Below are 24,948 nucleotides of genomic sequence, written 5' to 3'. Positions count from 1 at the left end.
CCCTTTGCTGCCTTAACAGCCTCCACTCTTCTGGGAAGGCTTTCCTCTAGATGTTGAAACATTGCTGCAGGGACTTGCTTCCATTCAGCCACAAGAACATTAGTGAGGTCGGGCACTGATGTTTTACGATTAGGCCTGGCTCGCAGTCGGTGTTCCAATTCATCCCAAAGGTGTTCGATGGGCAGTGGTGTAAAGTACTTAAGTAAAAATACTTTAAAGTACTACTTAAGTAGTTTTTTGGGGTATATGTAATTTACTGTTTATATTTTTGAGAACTTTTACTTTACTACATTCCTAAAGAAAATAATGTACCTTTTACTCCATACATTTTCCCTGCCACCCAAAAATATGTTACATTGTGAATGCTTAGCAGGACAGGAACATGGTCCAACTCACACTTATCAAGAGAGCATCCCTGGTCATCCCTACTGCCTCTGATCTGGAGGACTCACTAAACACAAATGCTTTGTTTGTAAATTGTCTGCATGTTGTACTGTGCCCCTGGCCATCGCTAAATAAATAAAAATATAAATAATAAATGTGTGTGATCTGGTTTGCTTAATATTAGCAATTTGAAATGATTTATACTTTTACTTTTGACACTTAAGTATAATTAAAACGAAATACTTTTAGACTTTTACTCAAGTAGTATTTTACTGGGTGACTTTCACTTCATTCATTTTCTATTAAAGGCATCTTTACTTTTACCACCATTGTCGATGGAGTTGAGGTCAGGGCTCTGTGCAGGCCAGTCAAATTCTTCCACACCGATCTCAACAAACCATTTCTGTATGGACCTGAAACAGGAAAGGGCCTTCCCCAAACTTGCCACAAAGTTGAAAGCACAGAATCATCTAGAATGTAATTGTATGCTGTAGCGTTAAGATTTCCCTTCACTAGGACTAAGGGGAATATCCAGAACCATGAAAAACAGCCACAGACAATTATTCCTCCTCCACCAAACTTTACAGTTGGCACTATGCATTCAGGCAAGTAGCTTTCTCCTGGCATCCGCAAAACCCAGATGTGTCCCTCAGACGGAGAAGCGTGATTCATCACTCAAGTGTTTCCACTGTCCAGAGTCCAATGGCGGCGAGCCTTACACCACTCCAGCCGACGCTTGGCATTGCTCATGGTTATCTTAGACTTGTGTGCGGCTGCTCGGCCATGGAAACCCATTTTGTGAAGCTCCCGTCAAACATTTATTGTGCTGATGTTGCTTCCAGAGGCAGTTTGGAACTTGGTAGTGAGTGTTGCAACCGAGTACAGACTATTTTTACACACTACGCGCTTCAGCACTCGGTGGTCTCATTCTGTGTGTCCTACCACTTCGCGGCTGAGCTGCTGTTGCTCCTAGACATTTCCATTTCACAATAACAGAACTTAACAGTTGACCGGGGTAGCTCTAGCAAGGCAGAAATTTGACAGACTTGGTGGAAAGGTGGCATCCTATGATGGTGCCACGTTGAAAGTCACTGAACTCTTCAGTACTGGCCATTCTACTGCCAATGTTTGACTATGGAGATTGCATGGCTGTGAGCTCAATTTTATACATCTGTCAGCAACGGGTGTGGCTGAAATAGTTGAATCCACTAATTTGATGGGGTGTCCTCAGATCATAGGACATCAAAGAACACTCATTTCTTGGGAGGTTTGATCAAACTCAAAATACAGTTAAGCAAAAGCTAAAGCCACCAGTTTTTGCTTGAGAAGTAACTCAAGCCAAAGAACAAGCACCAGAAGCCATACCTGGGCGTTATAATATCTCTGTACTGAAGTCTCTCCACCTTGGTAGTGGCAGCCAGGGACATAGGGATGATGATGTTGTCAATGTTGTAAACACTCTCTCCCTGACGTCTGCGGATTGGGCCCTGAGAATAGAATAGCATAAAAAAAAATACTGTAGCATAGCTCACTAATCAACAAGCGGGCTATATGCCTATAATGCACACCGTTTGTTCTAAACTTCTCCACTAGATGTCAGTATTCATTACAAGGCAATTGTCAAGATATTAGTTGGTTTATCTATCCTTCTATTTCCAACATCCCCATGAGGACAAAGACTATTTTAAATTGAAGGGTTAGGTATAGGGTGAAAATTAGGGATAGAATTAGGGTATGGTTGAGGAGTTATGGTTACGGGTTAAATGGTAAGGGTTCTAGGGAAAATACGATTTTGAATGGAAATCTATTTTAGGTCCCCGCGAGGATAGAAGATCATAACGTGTGTATGGTACCCGTTTGCGTGTGTGTGGGGTCTGGGGTGTAACGGCATCCTCCAGGCTATCCTCAGGACTGTCCTCAGGGTCTGACAGCTGAGACAGGAAGTCCTCCTCATCTAGAGACCAACAACATCTAACTGTTAACGCCATGGGTCGCTCTGTAACAAGCTACATAGCATACATGTAATGACCACACTCGCAGGCTACATGTATGTAATAACTAGTTGGATATGTGTAGGACAACATAGGAAATCAGGATTTGGCTAGAGGTTAGGTCTTTTTCTAATCAAAATTAATGTTGGATAGATCTCAAAACAGCAGGCATTCCTGATTACGGAGTAAAAATCCCATCCCAGGGATCATGCATACCTTCCATGGTCCTGTGGGTATGTCTCCTCTTCCTCCCCCCGCGATAGACTCTCCTGTGTGGGGTCTGAGCAGAGCCCGCCCACCTGATATTTGACACACCCCTGCCCCCTTCCCACAGGTGCCTCCCATGCTGCTTGTGGCGGCAACCTGGAAGCACACAGCACCCATGTTAAAGTGGAACTGACAGCATTCTAGCAACATGAAATCTCATTCAAATACAACCGAAGGAAGAATTACACTTTTTTTTGTATTATTATTGTTATTTTTTTTTACATTTTATGACAAGAGAGCAGATATGGTCATTTTCACGTTTTCATAAATTCATAGTATACGGAATTCCCAAATATTCTAAGGCATTTGTGAAAATTCTATAGCAATATAGAGTGGGAAAGCGGGTGTGCGTTTGGACAATTAACAGACACTGCAGCAAATAAAACCTAAAAAAATCATCTGTCTCATCCAAAGACAAGAGTCTACACAGACAAATTCAATTTCTCTCTGAAACCAAGCCTTAGTGTACGTCATGGAATGTTGAGTCAAATAGAACCTATTTTTAAAACCTCTTATAAAGTTGGTTTTGTAGCATAAACTGGGAATTGTATCTTTTTGACTGATACTATGATTGTCTGTTTCATATCTGCAAACTAGTTAAAATGCTGTCAGTTCCACTTTAACTCAACAGCGAGGGATTCCCCTCGTCTGAAGCCATCCGTCAAACCCCCCCATAAGATTAAAAGGCTTGGTTAGAGAGTTGCCTATAACAACAAGCCAGCATTATGTTTAACTATCAGTCCCATTAGGTTAAATGTATTCCTTCTCAATGCTCTCTCACCAGCTCTACAGACAATCAACGTCTATGTCATGGCCCTGTTTCATTGTTAGAAGAACAAACATGTTGGGGGGCTGATAATTACATAGAGCTTATCGTAATACACAGTGTGAGCTTTAAGGCTGCAGGGCTGAACAGGACAAGTGGTGCTGAATCCAATGGCAAACCTCAAACTTCCACCACTGTGCTTCCTGCCTGTCAGGGCAAGATTAGCAGGACAAAACCTGAAGCTCTCATCTCTCCCTCTCACACACAGTCGCCCCCTCTCTCACACACACACCGTAGCCCCCTCTCTCACACACACACATACCGTAGCCCCCTCTCTCACACACACACACACCGTAGCCCCCTCTCTCACACACATACCGTAGCCCCCTCTCACACACACATACCGTAGCCCCCTCTCTCACACACACATACCGTAGCCCCCTCTCTCACACACACCGTAGCCCCCTCTCTCACACACACATACCGTAGCCCCCTCTCACACACACACATACCGTAGCCCCCTCTCACACACACACACACCGTAGCCCCCTCTCTCAAACACAGTCGCCCCCTCTCACACACACATACCGTAGCCCCCTCTCTCACACACACACACACACCGTAGCCCCCTCTCTCACACACACACACACCGTAGCCCCCTCTCACACACACACACACACACACACACACACAGTCGCCCCCTCACACGCACACAGCATCGCCCCCTCACACGCACACACACACATCGTCGCCCTTCTCTCACACACACAGTCGCCCCTCACACACAGTCGCCCCTTATCTCTCCCTCTCCCACACCACATAGCCCCTCCCTGTCACACACCGTCGCCCCCTCTCTCACACACAGTTGCCCCCCCTCTCTCACACACACCATCGCCCCCTCACACGCACACACACACACATCGTCGCCCCCTCACACGCACACACACACACACCATCGCCCTTCTCTCTCACACACACACCGTCGCCCCCTCTCTCACACACACTTCGTCGCCCTTCTCTCTCACACACACACCGTCGCCCCCTCTCTCACACACACACCGTCGCCCCCTCTCTCACACACACACCGTCGCCCCCTCTATCACACACAGTCGCCCCCTCACACACACACACCGTCGCCCCCTCTCTCACACACACCCACACCGTCGCCCCCTCACACACACACACACACCGTCGCCCCCTCACACACACACACACACACCGTCGCCCCCTCACACACACACCGTCGCCCCCTCACACACACACCGTCGCCCCCTCACACACACACCGTCGCCCCCTCACACACACCGTCGCCCCCTCACACACACCGTCGCCCCCTCACACACACCGTCGCCCCCTCACACACACCGTCGCCCCCTCACACACACACACCGTCGCCCCCTCACACACACACACAGTCGCCCCCTCACACACACACAGTCGCCCCCTCACACACACACAGTCGCCCCCTCTCTCACACACACAGTCACCCCCTCTCACACAGTCACCCTCTCTCACACACCGTCGCCCCCTCTCTCACACACACACCGTCGCCCCCTCACACACACACACACCGTCGCCCCCTCACACACACCGTTGCCCCCACACACACACACACACCGTCGCCCCCTCACACACACACCGTCGCCCCCTCACACACACACACACACCGTCGCCCCCTCACACACACCGTCGCCCCCACACACACACACACCGTCGCCCCCTCTCACACACTGTTGCCCCCTCACACACACACCGTCGCCCCCTCACACACACACACACACACACACACACCGTAGCCCCCTCTCTCACACACACACCGTCGCCCCCTCTCACACACAGTCACCCCCTCTCACAAACACACCGTAGCCCCCTCTCTCACACACAGTCGCCCCCTCTCACACACACATACCGTAGCCCCCTCTCACACACACACACCGTAGCCCCCTCTCTCACACAGTCGCCCCCTCTCACACACACATACCGTAGCCCCCTCTCTCACACACACCGTAGCCCCCTCTCTCACACACACACACACACCGTAGCCCCCTCTCACACACACACACACACACAGTCGCCCCCTCACACGCACACAGCATCGCCCCCTCACACGCACACACACACATCGTCGCCCTTCTCTCACACACACAGTCGCCCCTCACACACAGTCGCCCCTTATCTCTCCCTCTCCCACACCACATAGCCCCTCCCTCTCACACACCGTCTCCCCCTCTCTCACACACAGTTGCCCCCCCTCTCTCACACACACCATCGCCCCCTCACACACACACATCGTCGCCCCCTCACACGCACGCACACACACACACACACACCATCGCCCTTCTCTCTCACACACACACCATCGCCCCCTCTCTCACACACACATCGTCGCCCTTCTCTCTCACACACACACCGTCGCCCCCTCTCTCACACACAGTCGCCCCCTCACACACACACACACCGTCGCCCCCTCTCTCACACACACACCGTCGCCCCCTCACACACACACACACACCGTCGCCCCCTCACACACACACACACACACACACACACACACACACCGTCGCCCCCTCACACACACACCCACACCGTCGCCCCCTCACACACACACCCACACCGTCGCCCCCTCACACACACACCGTCGCCCCCTCACACACACACCGTCGCCCCCTCACACACACACCGTCGCCCCCTCACACACACACCGTCGCCCCCTCACACACACACCGTCGCCCCCTCACACACACACACACACACACACAGTCGCTCCCTCACACACACAGTCGCCCCCTCACACACACACAGTCGCCCCCTCACACACACACAGTCGCCCCCTCTCACACAGTCACCCTCTCTCACACACCGTCGCCCCCTCTCTCACACACACACCGTCGCCCCCTCACACACACACACACACCGTCGCCCCCTCACACACACCGTCGCCCCCACACACACACACACACACACACCGTCGCCCCCTCACACACACCGTCGCCCCCTCACACACACACACACCGTCGCCCCCTCACACACACCGTCGCCCCCACACACACACACACCGTCGCCCCCTCTCACACACTGTCGCCCCCTCACACACCGTCGCCCCCTCACACACAGTCGCCCCCTCACACACAGTCGCCCCCTCACACACAGTCGCCCCCTCACACACAGTCGCCCCCTCACACACAGTCGCCCCCTCACACAGTCGCCCCCTCACACACAGTCCATCGCCCCCTCACACACACACACCGTCGCCCCCTCTCTCACACACAGTCACCCTCTCTCACACACCGTCGCCCCCTCTCTCACACACCGTCGCCCCCTCTCTCACACACACAGTCACCCTCTCTCACACACCGTCGCCCCCTCTCTCACACACACACACACACACCGTCACCCCCTCTCTCACACACACACCACCCCAACACACCACACACCCACCATACCACACCGCCCCACACCACACTGCCCCAACACCACATCGCGCCCACACACCCACAGTCACCCTCTCTCACACACTGTCGCCCCCTCACACACACACAGTCACCCTCTCTCACACACCGTCGCCCCCTCTCTCACACACACACCGGCCCCCTCTCTCACACACACACCGTCACCCTCTCTCACACACACACGCGCACACCACCCCAACACACACACCCACCCACCACCCCAACCACACACAAACCACCCCAACCACACACAAACCACCCCAACACACCGCACACCCACCATACCACACCGTCCCACACCACACTGCCCCAACACCACATCGCCCCCACACACCCACAGTCACCCTCTCTCACACACTGTCGCCCCCTCACACACACACACCACCCCAACACACACACCCATCGCCCCCTCAAACACACCACCCCAACACACACACCCACCACCCCAACACACACCCACCACACACAAACCACCCCAACACACCACACACCCACAAACCACCCCAACACACCACACACCCACCATACCACACCACACTGCCCAAACACCACATCGCCCCCACACACCCACAGTCACCCTCTCTCACACACTGTCGCCCCCTCACACACCATCGCCCCCTCTCTCACACACACAGTCACCCTCTCTCACACACCGTCGCCCCCTCTCTCACACACCGTTGCCCCCTCTCTCACACACACACCGTCACCCTCTCTCACACACACACACACACACACCATCACCCCCTCTCTCACACACACACCACCCCAACACACACACCCACCACACACAAACCACCCCAACACACCCACCATACCACACCACCCCACACCACACTGCCCCAACACCACATCGCCCCCACACACCCACAGTCACCCTCTCTCACACACTGTCGCCCCCTCACACACACACACCGTCGCCCCCTCTCTCACACACAGTCACCCTCTCTCACACACCGTCACCCCTTCTCTCACACACACACACACACACACACACCACCCCAACACACACACCACAACCACCCACCACCCCAACACACCCACCACACACAAACCACCCCAACACACACCCCCCCCACCCCACACCACTCTGCCCCAACATCACATCGCCCCCACATCGCCCCACACACACCCCCACCAGACATCCCTCCCACACCTCACCCCCCCACACACCCATATCACCCCCCCACACACCCACATCGAAGCTACACACACACCCACCACATCGCCCCCATACATTGCCTCCACAAACACCACATCACACACCCCCCCCCCCCCCACACACACACACACACACTAACATCTCTCCCTTACCATCTCCCTCTCTCACAACATCTCCTCCCTTCCCACCTACAGCAAACGAAACCCAAACCCACAGATGGTGGCAAAAGGAGAAATGGCGATCTTCCACATAATAATTGTCAGTAGAATATTCTTATGGTGTTTGTGTTGTTTGTTTTTAGCTCAATCAATGTCCGTGGGGTGATATTCAGGTTGACAGGAAATCGACTGGAGCTGTGTGAGTTACGGCTCTAAGACAGTGCTCTCCTCATCAGCCACAGCCCAGTGCCCACAGCCCCTCTAGCCAGCCCATAGCTCCAGCCACGGCTCACTGCCACAGAACCCCTCCCTTCTGCCCAGCGAGGATCATTGGGATTGTTTAGGATCATTAACCTCCCTGCAGGGAATAGCCAACAGAGCAAGCAGCGAGGAGCAACAGTAGATTAATGATTAGACTGGCTGACTCAGAGCATGCTGCTGTGAAAGTACCCCAGTAAGATGCCAAAGAGAATTACTGTTAAATCATTTCTCAGAATACACTGTTCTGTATTCTATTTTCACACCTATCTTGGTCAATGTAAATGAACAATGAAGTAAAGTATTGTATGGTACCCTTCACCCTCATCTACCTACCATCAGAATATTATAGCCATTTCCAGACAAAAGAGTTGAAGCATACAGCTCAACAGTAATTATAACACAACAGTAATCACTTGCATTAGTTAACCGAAGCAGACATTTCCATAGCTATGCTGTTTTATGAGAGATGTGCCTACCGGAGGGGAGAGAGAACAGGGTGTGGTACAGTAAAGTTAGCTTAACACAATAGCACATACAATATCATAATGTCTGTCCAGCACAGTGAGAGATGTGCCTACCTGGGGTGAGACAGAGAGCAGGGTGTAGTATAGTGTGACTGGTCCTGGAGGTCAGGGAGCTGCTGGAGGAGCAGGCTGGGTCAGAACACAGTGCCAGGGGATCACAGGAGGCACAGGTGAGACAGAGGGAGGCTGGGTCCTACAGGAGAGAGAAAAGTTCTAGAATAACTTACATCCCAAGACCAGGTGTGGATACCACTGATTTAATGCAGGACATTTTTATGAACTCAAACCACCTGTGGCTCTTGAAGATAGTAGCCTATTGCTATCAGAGAGTTACCAACGACCACCACAAACTCATTAGCAAAGAAATGACCCAGGGGAATGTGTGTATATGTTTAAACATACAGACGTGACTTAGCCCCCCCTCAGCTGGTTTCTCAGCTCTGCTAACATTCAGCCTTACTATGCGGTTGCTGTGAGTCACTGTGACCTGGAGGAGCAGCCAGTCGCTCGGCTAAATCACACTAATGAAACTAGTTAAAGTCGTGAACAGCTTTCTTCTCTTTCCTCCATTAAAATCTCAGTAGGCTTGGCACATTGCCTTCCTCTGTAATAACATCAGCTAGAGTGAGGTGTCCCTGGCTGGCTCGCTTTGTGGCTTGGTGGGGAGAAACTGGAGGATTAGTAGCAGGACTGGAGAGATGGATACACTGACTGGATGTGTTCCAAATTGGCACCCTACTCCCTATATAGTGCACTACTTTTGAACAGAGCCTTATAGGCAGTGTGTTGCAGGTTGATATTTAGAAGTCAGAACAGACTAAATCAAGGGTTTGGAATAGCTGTCATGGAGGGTGTCACATTAAAATGAACTGCTCCACTCTGTGTTTTGTTAAACTGCTGGAGAGAGCTCTTCACAGCACCATGATGAGACTATAACATCTCAGACACACAGCACAGGGTCCCTTTCCAAAGACTACAGCTACAATTAATACTCCACTTTAAATAAGCCAGCAGTTCACAGGTTAGTAAACCTTTGTTCTCAAAGAGTTAATATCATCCCTGTTTTTATTTATACATTATTTATACAGACAAAAACACTAATATGCAAGAGTTTCTATAACTCATTCTCCAATGTCAAGATGAGTCCCTCTGCATAAACAAATAAGGCCAGCTTGATTTACTCTCTTATCCTTCTTTAAATGTAGTATACGTCAATCATCTGACATTTCATTATTGGCAGCAGGTGTGTGTGTGTGTGTGTGTGTGCGCATGGTGTTGAGGGATGCTACCTGCTGTCTGTGGCTGGTGTGGGTAGTGTTGAGGGTTGCTACCTGCTGTCTGTGGCTCGTGTGGGTAGTGTTGAGGGTTGCTACCTGCTGTCTGTGGCTCGTGTGGGTAGTGTTGAGGGTTGCTACCTGATGTCTGTGGCTGGTGTGGGGGGTGTTGATGAAGAGTGGTGGTTTGTGATAGATCACCAGGGGTCGGGTGCGGGCTGAGACACAGGTGGCGTCCACTTGGAGGAGGTGTTGTTTTCTGCGGTTCACTCTCCTCCTCTTGGGTGCCTTCTGGGAGAAGGCGTCATATCCTCCCAGGACCAGGCCACTGCAGGGAACAACAGAGGGGACACTTAGTATATGGGCCAAATGGCATGGCACCCAGAGGCTCTGGTCAAAAGTAGTGCACTATAAGGAATAGGGTGCCATTTGAAACTCAACCTAAGTCACTAAACACACAGCACTTTATTCACTCAACACACAAATGCAACAGTTCTATTGATAGAGAGCTGCCCAGATCCCCTTAAAACAACGCAAAACACAAACAATCCAACCCAGTGTTCCAGTCAGATATGATCCGTATTCCATGACATCCATGGCAGCGTGGGAGTCAGATCAGAACAGGGTAGGTGAAGACTTTTTATTGAGAGTAAAAAGGGGGCAAGAGGAAGTAGGAACCTGAGCTTAATGACTGATCCAAATCATAGCTGGACATTGTAAAACCTTTCCAAGGGTTATTTTAAGGATAGCTAGAGCATGTTTAATATCACTAGTGATGGATGGGAGATCTGAGGTCCTCTCTGGGCTGTAGAGTAGGGCTTCAGCACAAATAGCACCCTATATATTTCCTACCCTATGGGCCCTGGTCAAAAGTAGGGAATAGGGTTCCATTTTTGGTACCTAGACTAGCAGATACTGGCTTTAGAACATTGCTAGTCCAACACTCACTGGGGGCCTGTTATTTCCAGCTCTGGTGGGACAGGCTTCCCTTGGTTACAGGAAGTGAAATGATTTTGTTCATTATCCTGCCAGATCACAGTAACCTCCTTGGCCCTCCTAGACCCCACCTCCCTGTCCTCTGAATCAGGCTTTACATTTCTTAGATAAAAACACTATGCTGTGCTGCCTGTGACAGAAATAAAAACAGCAACTCTGTGAAGTCCTACAGTACAGCACCCTTGAGGGTAGTTGGTACCACCCAAAGAACTCCACAACCCTAGCCTGTTAGAGGGAGTGGTTGTGCCTAAAAACAGGGCTGTCCAGGAACCATAATGTCACTCTCATTTAAATTAAAATAAAACAGCCCTGCCTACAGGATCTAGTTTCTGGCATCTCAGTAATCCACAGAACAGTGACTGAAATTCCACAAAGTCCTTCTATTCTTTATAGAAAACCATTTGATCTGGCTTTTGATTGACAACTTATGCCTGATTTCTATTTTCTTTGACCCTCTGACGTGGTAAGCAACAGTGGAACTGGGAGCAGTAGTTATAATTATTACAGGAGAAAAACTGTTTTATTTTTATTTCATTTAACCTTTATTTAACCAGGTAGGCTAGTTGAGAACAAGTTCTCATTTACAACTGCGACCTGGCCAAGATAAAGCAAAGCAGTGCGACACAAACAACAACACAGAGTTACACATGGCATAAACAGACTTTTTCTATTGTATTATTGACTATATACAAAGTGTGCAAATGAGGTAGGACAAGGGAGGTAAGGGAATAAATAGGCCATAGTGGCGAAATAATTACAATATAGCAATTAAACACAGGAGTGATGGATGTGCAGAAGAGGAGTTCATTTTGGATTGGAGATGCTTAATGTGAGTCTGGAAGGAGAGTTTACAGTCTAACCAGACACCTAAGTATTTGTAGTTGTCCACATATTCTAAGTCAGAACCGTCCAGAGTAGTGATGCTGGATGGGCAGGCAGAGATTAGTTAAAGAGCATGCATTTAGTTTTACTTGCATTTGAGAGCAGTTGGAGGCCACGGAAGGAGAGTTGTATGGCGTTGAAGCTCATCTGGAGGTTAGTTAACACAGTGTCCAAAGAAGGGCAAGAGGTATACAGAATGGTGTCGTCTGCGTAGAGGTGGTTCAGAGCATCACCAGCAGCTAGAGCAACATCATTGATGTATACAGAGAAAAGAGTCGGCCCGAGGATTGAACCCTGTGGCACCACCATAGAGACTGCCAGAGGTCTGGACAACAGGCCCTCCGATTTGACACACTGAACTCTATCAGAGAAGTAGTTGGTGAACAAGGCGAGGCAGTCATTTGAGAAACCAAGGTTGTTGAGTCTGCCGATAAGAATGTGGTGATTGACAGTCGAAAGCCTTGGCCAGGTTGATGAATACAGCTGCACAGTATTGCACCGTCGTTAGCAAAGTGTAGCGGACTAATTACAGAAAACTGTTGGAATATCGTTTTTTTTTTTTTTTTTTTACATGATCCTGGGTCAAGGTTACCTTTTTCACACTACCGGGCCAAACCGAGCTGTACTGTACTGGCTGCACTGGCCACGCAACTACCATAGGTGCTGGAACCCAGGAAGAGTAGCTGCTGCATGAGCAACAACTAATAGGGATCCTAATAAACTAAACTGCGCAGGAAATGACAATGTGGGCTGGTGGGGCTCATTGGGTCTACCTGCTGAAGACTCTCTTGTTCTGTCCTTTCCACCTGCAGGAGATGGGAGAGGAGGAAGGAGAGAGGTTCAGAGGAGGCATCAGGCTGTTCACGATTTGGCTCAGCTGGGCACTCTGTGGGGACAAGGACAACAACAGATCATACTCTAAATACAGTATTTACTGAACTGAAACATATAGGCCTATAGATCTACCACCTGCTAAGCAGTATGGTAGATATGTTCCGACTCCCCAGACCTGTAATCTAATGTGAAGTGAGGCTTTCTGGTTGGAGAATGTCCAGTCACAACCCCTTAGAGTCAAGAAGACAAAGGCCAGCAGCACTACAACCAGACTTCCCCCTACATAAAAACCAGAGATGTACTGGGAGTGGAGCTGTCCTATTAACAGCAGCAGGGCTAGACTCTCACAGATTGCAGTGCGTGATTAACCACTAAACCAGGAAACAGCAGTAACGGCTGCTTTAGTCCTTTTGACTAATCAACATTTTGGATTTGATACTTTGCTGGGTTAAAAAGCCCTCCAATCTTTGTGACATAACTAATGCTAAATCATTACATATATCATTGGACCCTTACAGGACTCATTTGAAAAAGAGACTTAAACGCAGCAGAAAAATAAACGTCCCTTTTTCAGGACCTTGTCTTTCAAGATAATTCGGAAAAATCTAAATAACTTCAGATGTTCATTGTAAAGTGTTTAAAATAAACATCCCATGCTTGTCCAATGAACCATAAACAATGAATGAACATGCAGCACCTGTGGAACGGTCGTTAAGACACTAAGAGCTTACAGACGGTAGGAAACTAAGGTCACAGTTATGAAAACATAGGACACTAGAGAGGCCTTTCTACTGACTCTGAAAAACACCAAAAGAAAGATGCCCAGGGTCCCTGCTCATCTGCATGAACGTGCCTTAGGCATGCTGCAAGGAGGCATGAGGACTGCAGATGTGGCCAGGGCAATAAATTGCAATGTCTGTACTGTGAGACGCCTAAGACAGCGCTACAGGAAGACAGGATGGACAGCTAATTATCCTCGTAGTGGCAGACCACGTGTAACAACACCTGCACAGGATCGGTACATCCGAACTTCACACCTGCGGGACAGGTACAGGATGGCAACAACTGCCCGAGTTACACCAGGAACACACAATCCCTCCATCAGTGCTCAGACTGTCCGCAATTGGCTGAGAGAGGCTGAACTGAGGGCTTGTAGGCCTGTTGTAAGGCAGGTCCTCACCAGACATCACCGGCAACAACATCACCTATGGGCACAAGCCCACTGTCGCTGGATCAGACAGGACTGGCAAAATGTGCTCTTCACAGACAAGTCGCAATTCTCTCTCACCAAGGGTGATGGTCGGATTCGCGTTAATCGTAGAAGGAATGAGCGTTACACCAAGGCCTGTACTCTGGAGCGGGATCGATTTGGAGGGTCCGTCATGGTCTGGGGCGGTGTGTCACAGCATCATCGGACTGAGCTGGTTGTCATTGCAGGCAATCTCAACGCTGTGCGTTACAGGGAAGACATCCTCCTCCCTCATGTGGTAACCGTTCCTGCCGGCTCATCATGACATGACCCTCCAGCATGACAATGCCACCAGCCATACTGCTCTTTCTGTGCGTGATTTCCTGCAAGACAGGAATGTCAGTGTTCTGCCATGGCCAGCGAAGAGCCTGGATCTCAATCCCATTGAGCACGTCTGTTGGATCAGAGGGTGAGGGCTAGGGCCATTCCCCCCAGAAATGTCCGGGAACTTGCAGGTGCTTTGGTGGAAGAGTGGGGTAACATCTCACAGCAAGAATGGGCAAATCTGGTGCAGTCCATGAGGAGATGCACTGCAGTACTTAATGCAGCTGGTGGCCACACCAGATACTGACTGTTACTTTTGATTTTGACCCCCCCTTTGTTCAGGGCCACATTATTCCAGTTCTGTCAGTCACATGTCTGTGGAACTTATTCAGTTTGTCTCAGTTGAATCTTGCTATGTTCATACAAATATTTACACATGTTAAGTTTGCTGAAAATAAACGCAGTTGACAGTGAGAGGACGTTTCTTTTTTTGGCTGAGTTTAGGTCTCAATGTTACTGTCGAAGTAAAGGTTAAATAAAAAGTAAAAATGTACCTGTCTCTGTATGTTCCTGAGGAGGCGTGTGGGGCTGCTGGGTTCGTTCTCCGTGTCGGAGGGAGGGTCTCTGCCCCTCGATGTGAACGGCAGCCCTGCCGTCTCCGTTAGTAACGTCTGCTGAATTTGCCCGTCTGTCATCGGCTGGGAATCCGCCAAGACCACACCCCCCTGAGACCACAAACACACTACTATCAACGCCACAAGGGCATATTCATACACCAAATGAAGCTGGTGAGGCGAGGACGGCTCATATGGCTTATGCAAACCATGTGCTTGAAAGCATTCCAGCCATTACTATAAGCCAATGAAGTGCCTCCGGCCCCCACTAATTCACACATGATCATAGGACAGGTCGTGAGGGAGGTCATGGTGTTTACAGCTGTCTGGGGACAGCAGGAGGAGAGGGATGTCATGACTGCTGATGAGAGCTGATTGACAATGAGTGAATTAGATCTGGGAAAACTAATGAGAGATTAAAAACACCACAGGCACTTTACAAGAACAGGTCCACACTGTGATGTCACACACACACAGGCGCATCTAATTATTAAAGGGCAGAGGCTGACTAGAGGAGGAATGCTGCACCTGCTTATCTAAAACACAACCTTTAATTAACTAGTCAAACCTCAGAAGGCTTTGTACAGAAGATAGAAAACAAAGTCAAGTGACAGACAGGCGTATGACAACCTCACCCCCCCTGCCTGGTCTAGAGCCTAGGGGATCGAGTCCTCTCTGTGTGTGTGTGTGTGTGTGTGTGTGTGGGCCAGGGTTCACTAGGGGCCTATGGAACTGGGCCTTACCTTGGTGGAGGTGATCTGTTTGTGCAGGTCCCCCAGTTGTTGGATGCGTCCCTCAAGCTCTGCCACATGCAGCTGTAGCCAGGTCCACCCGCTGCCCACCTCAGCCCTCTCCCTTTGCCACCTCCACTCACACCTACTGGAGAGGGAGACAGACAGACACAAAGAGAGAGGTAGAAAGAGCATATGACCAGACAATCAATTCCATATTTTTCTAGATTCATAATATCTGTAGGTTTTGTATCATTTTTTTCTTATTTCCCATCCATCTATTAAAAAGACAACCTTTTCCTTGAAACAGGTTGAACGGTTGGAGTGTGTGTAGGTTTACTGACCTTTATAACATAAATAGGCCAGCACAACAAGAGTACAGAGGCTGAGGACATATGGTTCATATTTACACAGTACCGTCAACAAATAGCAAACACTATGACCTACATTATAAAGCACTAGATGAAAATGCTACTTTTGCATATCAGCTTTTTCTTATTATATGGCAGATGAGGGGGCTTTATTCTTATTCTGTTGAGTATAAAGTATATCTAGGCCACAAATAAATCATTAGAAAACTGTGTAGGTTTCCATGGAGCTTCTGACTGCGTTCCACTATTACTGTAGTGCAGGCAGTTCCACAGTCCAGTTAGGTTAGTTACCATGGCTCTATGTAGCAACCCTGGGAATGCCAGGAGCAAGCCACTTAGAGTGGACAACTAAAGGGAACATTTTTCATCAGACAGGCTGGGTCGGCTGGTGACTGGTGCGGCATAGACATAAATAGACCCCCACGCGAACAAACACAGGCCCAATGCTGTAACACTGTAGCCTCTCAAAACTAAGAACACTTCAAGTTTGGTTTAATTTTACAGTAAGGAAAGTGACAAAATGACTTTTGACATCCTGAGTTGTAGGCTAGGTGGTGGAACGTATCCACAACGTAAAAGTGTAAAAAGCTGCCACCCCCATCCCCAGTCAAGCCGTCTCCGAGGAGAGGAGAGGCACTTCCTCCCTCCCTCTCGGGTTGCAACATAAACAAACAGCCCACAGGACCTGGGCATTATCTCCATTCTCCAGAGACACTGCTGCCGCCCAATGGAACACACCACCCCCCCCCCAGCCACTCTCTGCCAGGCCAGCTCAACAAAGATAAATACACAGCGGCACTGGAGCGGTTCTATACTGCTGGTGCATTTCTTTACTCTTGCAGTTACACACAGGTTGTTTTCAGCCCTGATCCCAACTGAGGAAAAAGCCAGCCTGTCTGTATTAACTAAGCTCTGCTTTCTTAAACACTTATTTCTCTAGTTGTATGTCTGGGCATAAAGTAAAGCTTACAGCTGGGATGGCCCATGGATCAAACCCCGCAAAATTACTATTTTAAATAATATACACTTCCATTCAAAAGTTTGGGGTCACTTAGAAATGTCCATTAAAGTAACATCACATTGATCAGAAATACAGTGTAGACATTGTTCATGTTGTAAATGACTATTGTAGCTGGAAACGGCTGGTTTTGAATGGAATATCTACATAGGCGTACAGAGGCCCATTATCAGCAACCATCACTCCTTTGTTCCAATGGCACGTTGTGTTAACTAATCCAAGTTTATCACTTTAAAAGACGAATTAATCATTAGAAAACACTTTTTCAATTATGTTAATAACCCAGCTGAAAACTGTTGTTCTGATTAAAGAAGCAATAAAACTGTCCTTCTTTAGACTAGTTGAGTATCTGGAGCATCAGGATTTGTGGGTTCGATTACAGGCTCAAAATGGCCAGGAACAAAGCCCTTTCTTCTGAAACTCGTCAGTCTATTCCTGTTCTGAGAAATGAAGGCTATTCCATGAGAGAAATTGCCAAGAAACTGAAAATCTCATACAACGCTGTGTACTACTCGACTTCACAGAACAGCACAAACGGGCACTAACCAGAATAGAAAGAGGAGTGGGAGAAACAGACACCTCACAAGTCCTCAACTGGCAGCTTCATTAAATAATACCCGTAAATTGTCATTAATTAAAAAAAAATGTTTTACTTCTGCTCTAGTGGGCAGCTACCTAAACTTACAGTAATCATGTTCCAATTATTGACCGGGTTGGCCACCATTGATTTTGTTAGTCACTCTCACTCAGAGTGACTGCAAACATTTCTCACCACCCTATAGATTTATTTTTTAGAATTGCAGACAATGTTGCTTAGGGACCCCAAAAGGCTAGGGCCAGCTCTGACTGCATGTTTGCATGTGGATGTGGGTACACAGACCCATAAGCCACTGCGGCCATGAGGAGTTCAGATTGTTGTGGCCCCCACTCCCATCAAAGTTGCCCATACCTGGTTACAAGGTGTACCCCTCATTTCACTTTAAAATATTTATCCTAGTCTGCCACAGTAACTCCAACATCAAATTATGAACATATGTGAGTGGAACTGAAAGAGGACAGAAATCAAGAGTTTGACTTCCCAATTTTATCCTTGTAACCATCGTTATCACATTTTGCAGGAAGAGGGGCCAAAAATGGCCCCATCCAGTCTCAGAAGAGGAGATATTCCCAGGGGAGGTGCATGCCATAACCTCTCCCCATGAAGGAGCTAATGAAAGGCCACAGAGACAGACCATCCTACCCCATAGAAATAGAATGAATAGAATAGGAACCGTTCTTTGTTCTACCCAGCAGGAGACAGGGGCTCCAACAAAGACAAGACTGCTGCTGCCAGGATGATGCCAGACCCAAACCACCCCTCCGCCCTGTCAAACAAATCATCACCCCCCCCCCCCCCCCTTCCATCTCTTCTCCCCTGTTCCCTGAGCTCATAAACCTGTAACTCTTTCTCATCCCCCCCCCCCCCCGTTTATTAGACAGGGATTCACAAAGGCATCCCCTCCACATTCCCCTTTGGTCCCTTCTGCCCCACGCAAACCCTGTCTCCTTCCTCAGTCACTACATTCCAGACAGGGAGAGCAGGTTACCTGGCGATGTGCTCCCGGCCTGGAACTTAAACACAAACCGGCTCATCTTTGCTACTTACTTAAAAGTTCAAACCTCCCAACAAACTATAATGAGAAACATGAAACCTTCCTAAATGCTGGATGATTCAAATGCTAAGAAACCTGGCGTGATCACAGTATTTGAGTCTCAGAGAGCTGTTACTCCTACCTAGGCAGAGAGACACACCATAGCAGAACCATTATTACATCCTCTTAATTTAGCCCTAAACACTTTCCTCGTCTCATGATCTGGGTCACACAGACTTCAGAGGAGGACTCAAAGGGCTCTTCCACCGAGGCAGTGTATGGGGGTGGATATATGGCCTTACAAAGTCTGTGTTTATGTACCTGGCCTGGATGTGGGTTAGAAGAGGAGAGGGTCTGTTCTGTTCGTACTGTAGTAGAGGGTCAGGTGAATAGTGAAGGAATCTGCTGCCTCTGCCGCAAACTAAAGAGGTTATATGATGTTAACAACCGGTTTTGTGCATTGAATGCGGTCAAGTGAAATGTAATTTCAAGTGTAAGGTCTGTGTTTTTCCATGTATAATTCACTCACTGCCACACATATGGCATGTGTTTCTCATAGCCTACCTCTGCCCTTAACCCTGTTTATTTAGCTGTGATAACCCACTGTGGTATCCAGGAAAACACCACAGCTCTTTAAAATATGCCTGAAATATGAGAAACAGACCCAAGCTCAAACAAAGCTACAGGTTCAACTCACAGCATTTAACAAAACTCATCCAGAAACATAGTTAACTCTGAAAATGCTGTGTTCCTGTTGCACACAGTTAGGACTACAATGTTTTTGCATCCCAGTCGAGCATGAAATACATTTCTCTACCATTCTTATTCAACAGAACAGACTTCCTGTTTCTCATAAGTAATTAACAGGTCTACAACATAATTACAGCACATTACCAGAATGTCTGTACTCACACTGGTTGAGACGTGGTCCCCCATTTCTGCTCAGGCTCCAACTCTTCATCTGAGCTGCTCTCTGTGGCATCAGAGTCTACAGCCTCCTGAACCCCGCGCAGCACGGCCTGGGCATAGCGCGTAAACTCCTGGATGTCTGTGGAGGGGGATGGAGGTAAGGAGGTCTGCAGTAGGGCACGTCCCTGGGTCCTGCGGCTCAGGGTACCTGTCTGTCTCTGCCCCGTGGCTGGATCAAAGGGCTTGGTGTTTGCAGGGGGTGAGAGGGGACCTGGGGTCTCCCTGCCCTGACTCCCCTTCAGACCCTCCAGCTGGAGGCTGCAGTGGCGAGAGGCGTGGTCCCCTAGTAGAGCTTGAAGTCTCCTCTGGAGCCGCCCAGCCCGTCCTAACTGAGACGTTTGTTGGGAGAGATGCCAGTGGGTCTGCTCTCTCAATGCCTCCTCTACCAATGCAGTCACAGGCTGCTCCAGGCCCTGGCTCCTAGCTCCCCTGACCCACAGCTGTGTTGGAGATGTGTCTGTGCTGCTGGAGCCCCCCTCCTCCTGCCTCTCAATGAGGGGTGTGGGGACAGCAGGGTTATACTGGGACATGAGGTCACCCTGACAGTATTTTGAAGGGGACTGGGGGATATCATAGCCATCTGGTCCATGGCCACTGTGTTGACACTGCTGTTGCTGCTGAGCCACAACTTGGCTATTGTGTTCAGGGACAGGAACCAAATACATGTCTTGTGCACCTGGACAGGCAGCCAGGGATTGCTTCAGGTTTTTGTTGAGAGACAGGAAGCTGAGCAGGGAACCAGGGCTGGAGAGAAGCACTGTTTTGTACTGGCCAGCCGAGGCCTGTAGCAGAGGGGACAGGAGCGAATCGGCAAAGTCAAGGGGACTCTTGCTTGAGCAACAAGTGTCCAGAAAGGGCAGAGAGGCGAGGTTGAGCCACACCCTCTGAGCATAGCTGTCCTCCATCAGTTTCAACTGAGGATCACACTCGATGTTGAGCATTGCCCCATCTGCATCCATGTTGCTGGACGCCAGGTGCATTCCGTGGACGTCTTTGGAGAGCTTGGTCAGGGCTGGGGCCATTCCCTCCAACCAATGATGTCACTGTTGTTCTCTGTCACACCAGAGGATGCCAGATCTGCCTCAGACTTTCCCTTGACCAAAAAATAAAACCCTGTCAGCACTTCATCCACCAAGCTGAAAATAAACTGGAAATACTAAAAACTGCAAATTCTGGGTAGGAAAACATCCAGACAGTAGCTACACAGCTAGGTACATTAGCTTAGCTATAGTGATAAAGATGAAGTCAGAAAGAAACCATTAACGTTAGCTAGCGATCATCATGGATGGCTCAAACAAGTCAATGAACTGACGAGGTGGGAACTGTGCTGATATTTATAATTGTCGAACTGCAGTCAGAGACATCAAACGTACTCGACTTACTAACAAGACCGTTTGCAAGAATAAATCAAACACTTTAATCAGCTTGAAAGCTTCCTGGAACACAAAAACGGGCACGGAACGTCAAGTTGAAAATAACGTATCGACCATCTTTTTGCTATTCATCTTGAATGAAAATTGACAGGGTCCACGAAAATAATATTCTTGAAGCCTTGATTTATGTCGTGAAAAGCTAAGCCTTTCCCTCATTTGACATGTTAACCGCAAAAGTCTGGCTAGACAGTTTATCAGAAGATCTTTCGGGTTGACAGTCCCTTCTCCGTGGTCCTATTTATTTCCAACTGCCATGGAACGACGGCGACGGATACTGCTGCTGCTCTGCGTTTGACGCAATGACTGTTCCCGTTGAGGAGCTTTGAGTGAGTGTTAGGGGGCGTGGATTCCTACGTGGGGGCAAGTCTATGCAAATGTATTTCCATTCAGGACCAATAATAGTCAGTCATATGAGAACGTTTAAAACAGTTTTTACTTTCTAGAAAACTAGAATCAATAATCACAATTTATCCTCAAATCCTCGATTATTTCATAGCCTAGCCCAGTGGTTTCCAAACTGTGGGTCGGGATACACTTGTGGGTCGTTGCAGGGGTCCAGGTGGGTCACGGGGTTGAATTCTTTTGAGTGTAGAAAATATAATGGTCCTATATATTGTTTAAATAATAGCTTATAAAAATAAGATAAATTAAAATCACCAAAATAAAGCTAGACAATCAAGCCCCCAATGATTGTGTTATGCTTGAGCATAAGAACACCGCATTAGCCATGTCAAAATCTGTAGAATTGGGGGAAATTAAAGTGAAAACTGCCAAAATTCTCTCTCAGCTCCATTGCAAATGTGCAGAATTGCTGGAAATTGGCATTAAAACTGCAACATTTTCTAGAGGGCCTCAAATTTTCTTGCCCAGGGCCATGACAGAATTGTGCATGCATAGAAAAGTCAGCCCATTGCCAAGCCCTGTGTCAAGCCCACCACCTAGGCCCCTTTCCGATTCAGAAAAAAACCCTGCTCTAATCATCCACAGTTTTATAATCATACCATGTAAAAAAAATCATGACGAAATAGGAAATGCAGACAGATCATTTGTTTGTTTGACATGGTGGGGTCTTTTTTTTGTAGTTAAATCAATTTTGCGAGAAATGGCGGTGGAAACGCCTTTATGTGCTGTTTAACACAGAAGCAAATAGACCTACTGTAAAGTTCTCCATGTCACTAAGATCAATTGTTTGCCTGAAGTCTCCATCAGCCCAAAATGAACATACAGGGGTGTGTATTCATTACACTGATTCTGTTGCGAAACGTTTCTTAAACGGAAGCAAACGGCATGAAACGGGGAGGGACCTAGTGACCTACCTGAATTCGTCCAATAGATTACTCTCGTTTTAGTTGCAAAATGTTCTGTTTTAAAACTGTTCGGACTAATGATTACACCCCTGGCAACATAGCTCTCTTCTATATTATTTATTTATTGAGCACACAAAGTCATACTTCTTTTCACTAAGTTTTTTAAGATACATTTGTTACAAGTTAACCAAAAGAACAATTTCACGCAATAAAAGTCACACAAATACAAGTATTTCTTAACAAGCTAACATGTGTAATCAAACACACAATCATGTATAATATATGAATATATATTATACATGATTGTGCCATGGCAGCAGCTACTCTTCCTGGGGTCCAGCAGAATGAAAGCAGCTATATCATTTAAAAAACAATACAATAAATTCACAACAAATTTAACAACACATTAAGTGTGGGCCCTCAGGCCCCTACTCTACTACCACATATCTACAACACAAAATCCATGTGTACGTGTGTATGTTATCGTGTGTTTGTATGCATGTGTCTGTGCTGCTTCACAGTCCCCATCATTGAAGTTGTGTGGATGTTGTGTGGATAAAACAATAAATCACAGTTGTATATTGACCATTATACGCTGTTCCATGAAGATGTCATGTCATGCTCTGTTCAGATAAATACGGAGTTAAAGAGACGTACACATACTGTAAGTCCATCTATCCCAGGACTCAAATCAAATCAAATGTTATTAGTCACATGTGCCAAATACAACAGGTTTCACCTTACAGTGAAATGCTTACTTACGAGCCCCTAAACGACAGTTCATTTTCAAAAAATATGGATAAGAATAAGAAATAAAAGTAACAAATAATTAAAGAGCAGTAAAAAATAACAATATATACAGGGGGGTGTCGGTACAGAGTCAATGTGAGAGGGGCACCGGTTAGTTGAGGTAGTATGTACATGTAGGTAGAGTTAATTAAAGTGACTATGCATAGATGACAACAGAGAGTGGCAGTGGTGTGGAGAGGGGAGGGGGGCAATGTGAATAGTCTGGGTAGCCATTAAAAATTCCCCCGCTCCTATTGCTTTTTATCGAAACAAGGGCGGGGGGATGGGGAGTATGCTTTGTTATTATTTCAACTAATGAATGCCACTTTAACACAGCATGGCATTACGTCTAATTGTAACAATGTACAAGGGTTAATGTCATATACAACTGTGATTGTTTCGTCCTTCATCCAGACAACGGCAATGTCCTTACAGCCTGCTGGGGGCTTTGAGCCAAATATCAGCTGCCCTCTGTCTGAAGACAAACAGACCAATACCAAGGTTTACAGTAGAAAAAGATGAGTGTGTAGATAATACTGGCATTATTGTCAAGTTCTTTATCAGGTGAACATTTCTGGCTGAAGAAGACAGTGAAGAGCCACATCGCACAAAGGAAGCTGAAAAGTGATGGTGACCATCATCTGACCGTGCAGACGGAGAGGGGAGAAGGGGCTGCCGCTCTCTTTCATGCTCTTCATGTGTCTGTGGCCCAGCTCGACCCCACCATGCCGCAGAAACCAGTGTAATACAGTCCATTTGAGCCAGAAGCAGTGCCATTAGTTGAGGTGTAAGCATGGCCGTGGGAAGACGTTTTGGGTTGGGGGTGCTGTCCACTGGGGGGCTCATACAATACAAGTGTAATAAAGGCCTAGATCAATAATGTTGTGGAAATTGTATTTTTTTCAATACAAATAAATAATAATGATTCATATTTATTTTATTGTGATTTATCTGGGGGTGTTGTAGCACCCTCAACACCCCTACATCCCGTGGCTATGGGTGTAAGTGCTGTTAGTGCTGTTATTTCTGGTTGTTTCAGTTATTGTTATTTCTAGAGCCGTTGTTGAGAAAAACAACTTTCCGTAGGTACTGTATGAAATAGCTCTATTTTCATGTGACCTGCCATATCAGGCATTGGCACTTGGATTGAAAACAGTGCTATGCTCAAATTACATGAAAATACAGCTCTTTGGCCATGCACACCAGTGATCGGTTTGGTGTCGAAAAACGGAAGCATATGCAGAAAAGTACTTCATGCCTACGGGAAAATATGGTCGTGGATCTTTGATGTTATGGGGCTATTTTACTTGCACTGGTCCTGGGGCCTTTGTTAAGGACAACAGCATCATGAACTTAACCAAGTGCCAGGACATTTTAGTAAAAACATGGTTTCCTTTGTCAGGAGGCTTGGTCCAAAGAGTGTCTTCCAGCAAGACAATAATACCTAGCACGAATCAAAATCCACAAAGAAATGGTTAATTGACCACATAATCAACATTTTGCACTGGTCATCTCAGTCTCCTGACTTGAACCCCATTGTGGTGTGAATTGAAGAGGGCCGTCCATAAACACAGATGAAGGATATCAAGGATCTGGAAAGATTCTGCATGGAGGAATGGTCTAAGAA

The 24,948-nt window shown here is 47.7% G+C and overlaps 1 protein-coding gene across 3 annotated transcripts in view; it reads right to left on the bottom strand.

Moving 5' to 3' along the window:
* Positions 1-21,520, bottom strand: part of LOC110501783 (KAT8 regulatory NSL complex subunit 1-like protein) — a 28,404-nt gene extending 6,884 nt beyond the window's left edge. The window contains exons 1-9 of one of the 3 annotated variants that reach the window (XM_036959136.1): positions 19,736-21,520; positions 15,816-15,951; positions 15,013-15,183; positions 12,885-12,997; positions 10,375-10,561; positions 9,014-9,152; positions 2,592-2,738; positions 2,238-2,338; positions 1,750-1,871 (exon numbers count right to left, since the gene is read on the bottom strand). In XM_036959136.1, coding sequence (XP_036815031.1) covers positions 1,750-1,871; positions 2,238-2,338; positions 2,592-2,738; positions 9,014-9,152; positions 10,375-10,561; positions 12,885-12,997; positions 15,013-15,183; positions 15,816-15,951; positions 19,736-20,814 — 2,195 coding nt within the window. In that variant the 5' untranslated portion in view covers positions 20,815-21,520. The remainder of the gene's footprint in view (positions 1-1,749; positions 1,872-2,237; positions 2,339-2,591; positions 2,739-9,013; positions 9,153-10,374; positions 10,562-12,884; positions 12,998-15,012; positions 15,184-15,815; positions 15,952-19,735) is intronic. The other 2 variants (XM_036959138.1, XM_036959137.1) reach the window with 2 other exon arrangements.
* Between the last annotated feature and the right edge of the window lie 3,428 nt (positions 21,521-24,948).

The sequence above is a fragment of the Oncorhynchus mykiss genome, chromosome 22, assembly GCF_013265735.2.
Source record: "Oncorhynchus mykiss isolate Arlee chromosome 22, USDA_OmykA_1.1, whole genome shotgun sequence".
Classification (NCBI taxonomy): domain Eukaryota; kingdom Metazoa; phylum Chordata; class Actinopteri; order Salmoniformes; family Salmonidae; genus Oncorhynchus; species Oncorhynchus mykiss.
This window is presented reverse-complemented; position numbering and strand designations above follow the sequence as displayed.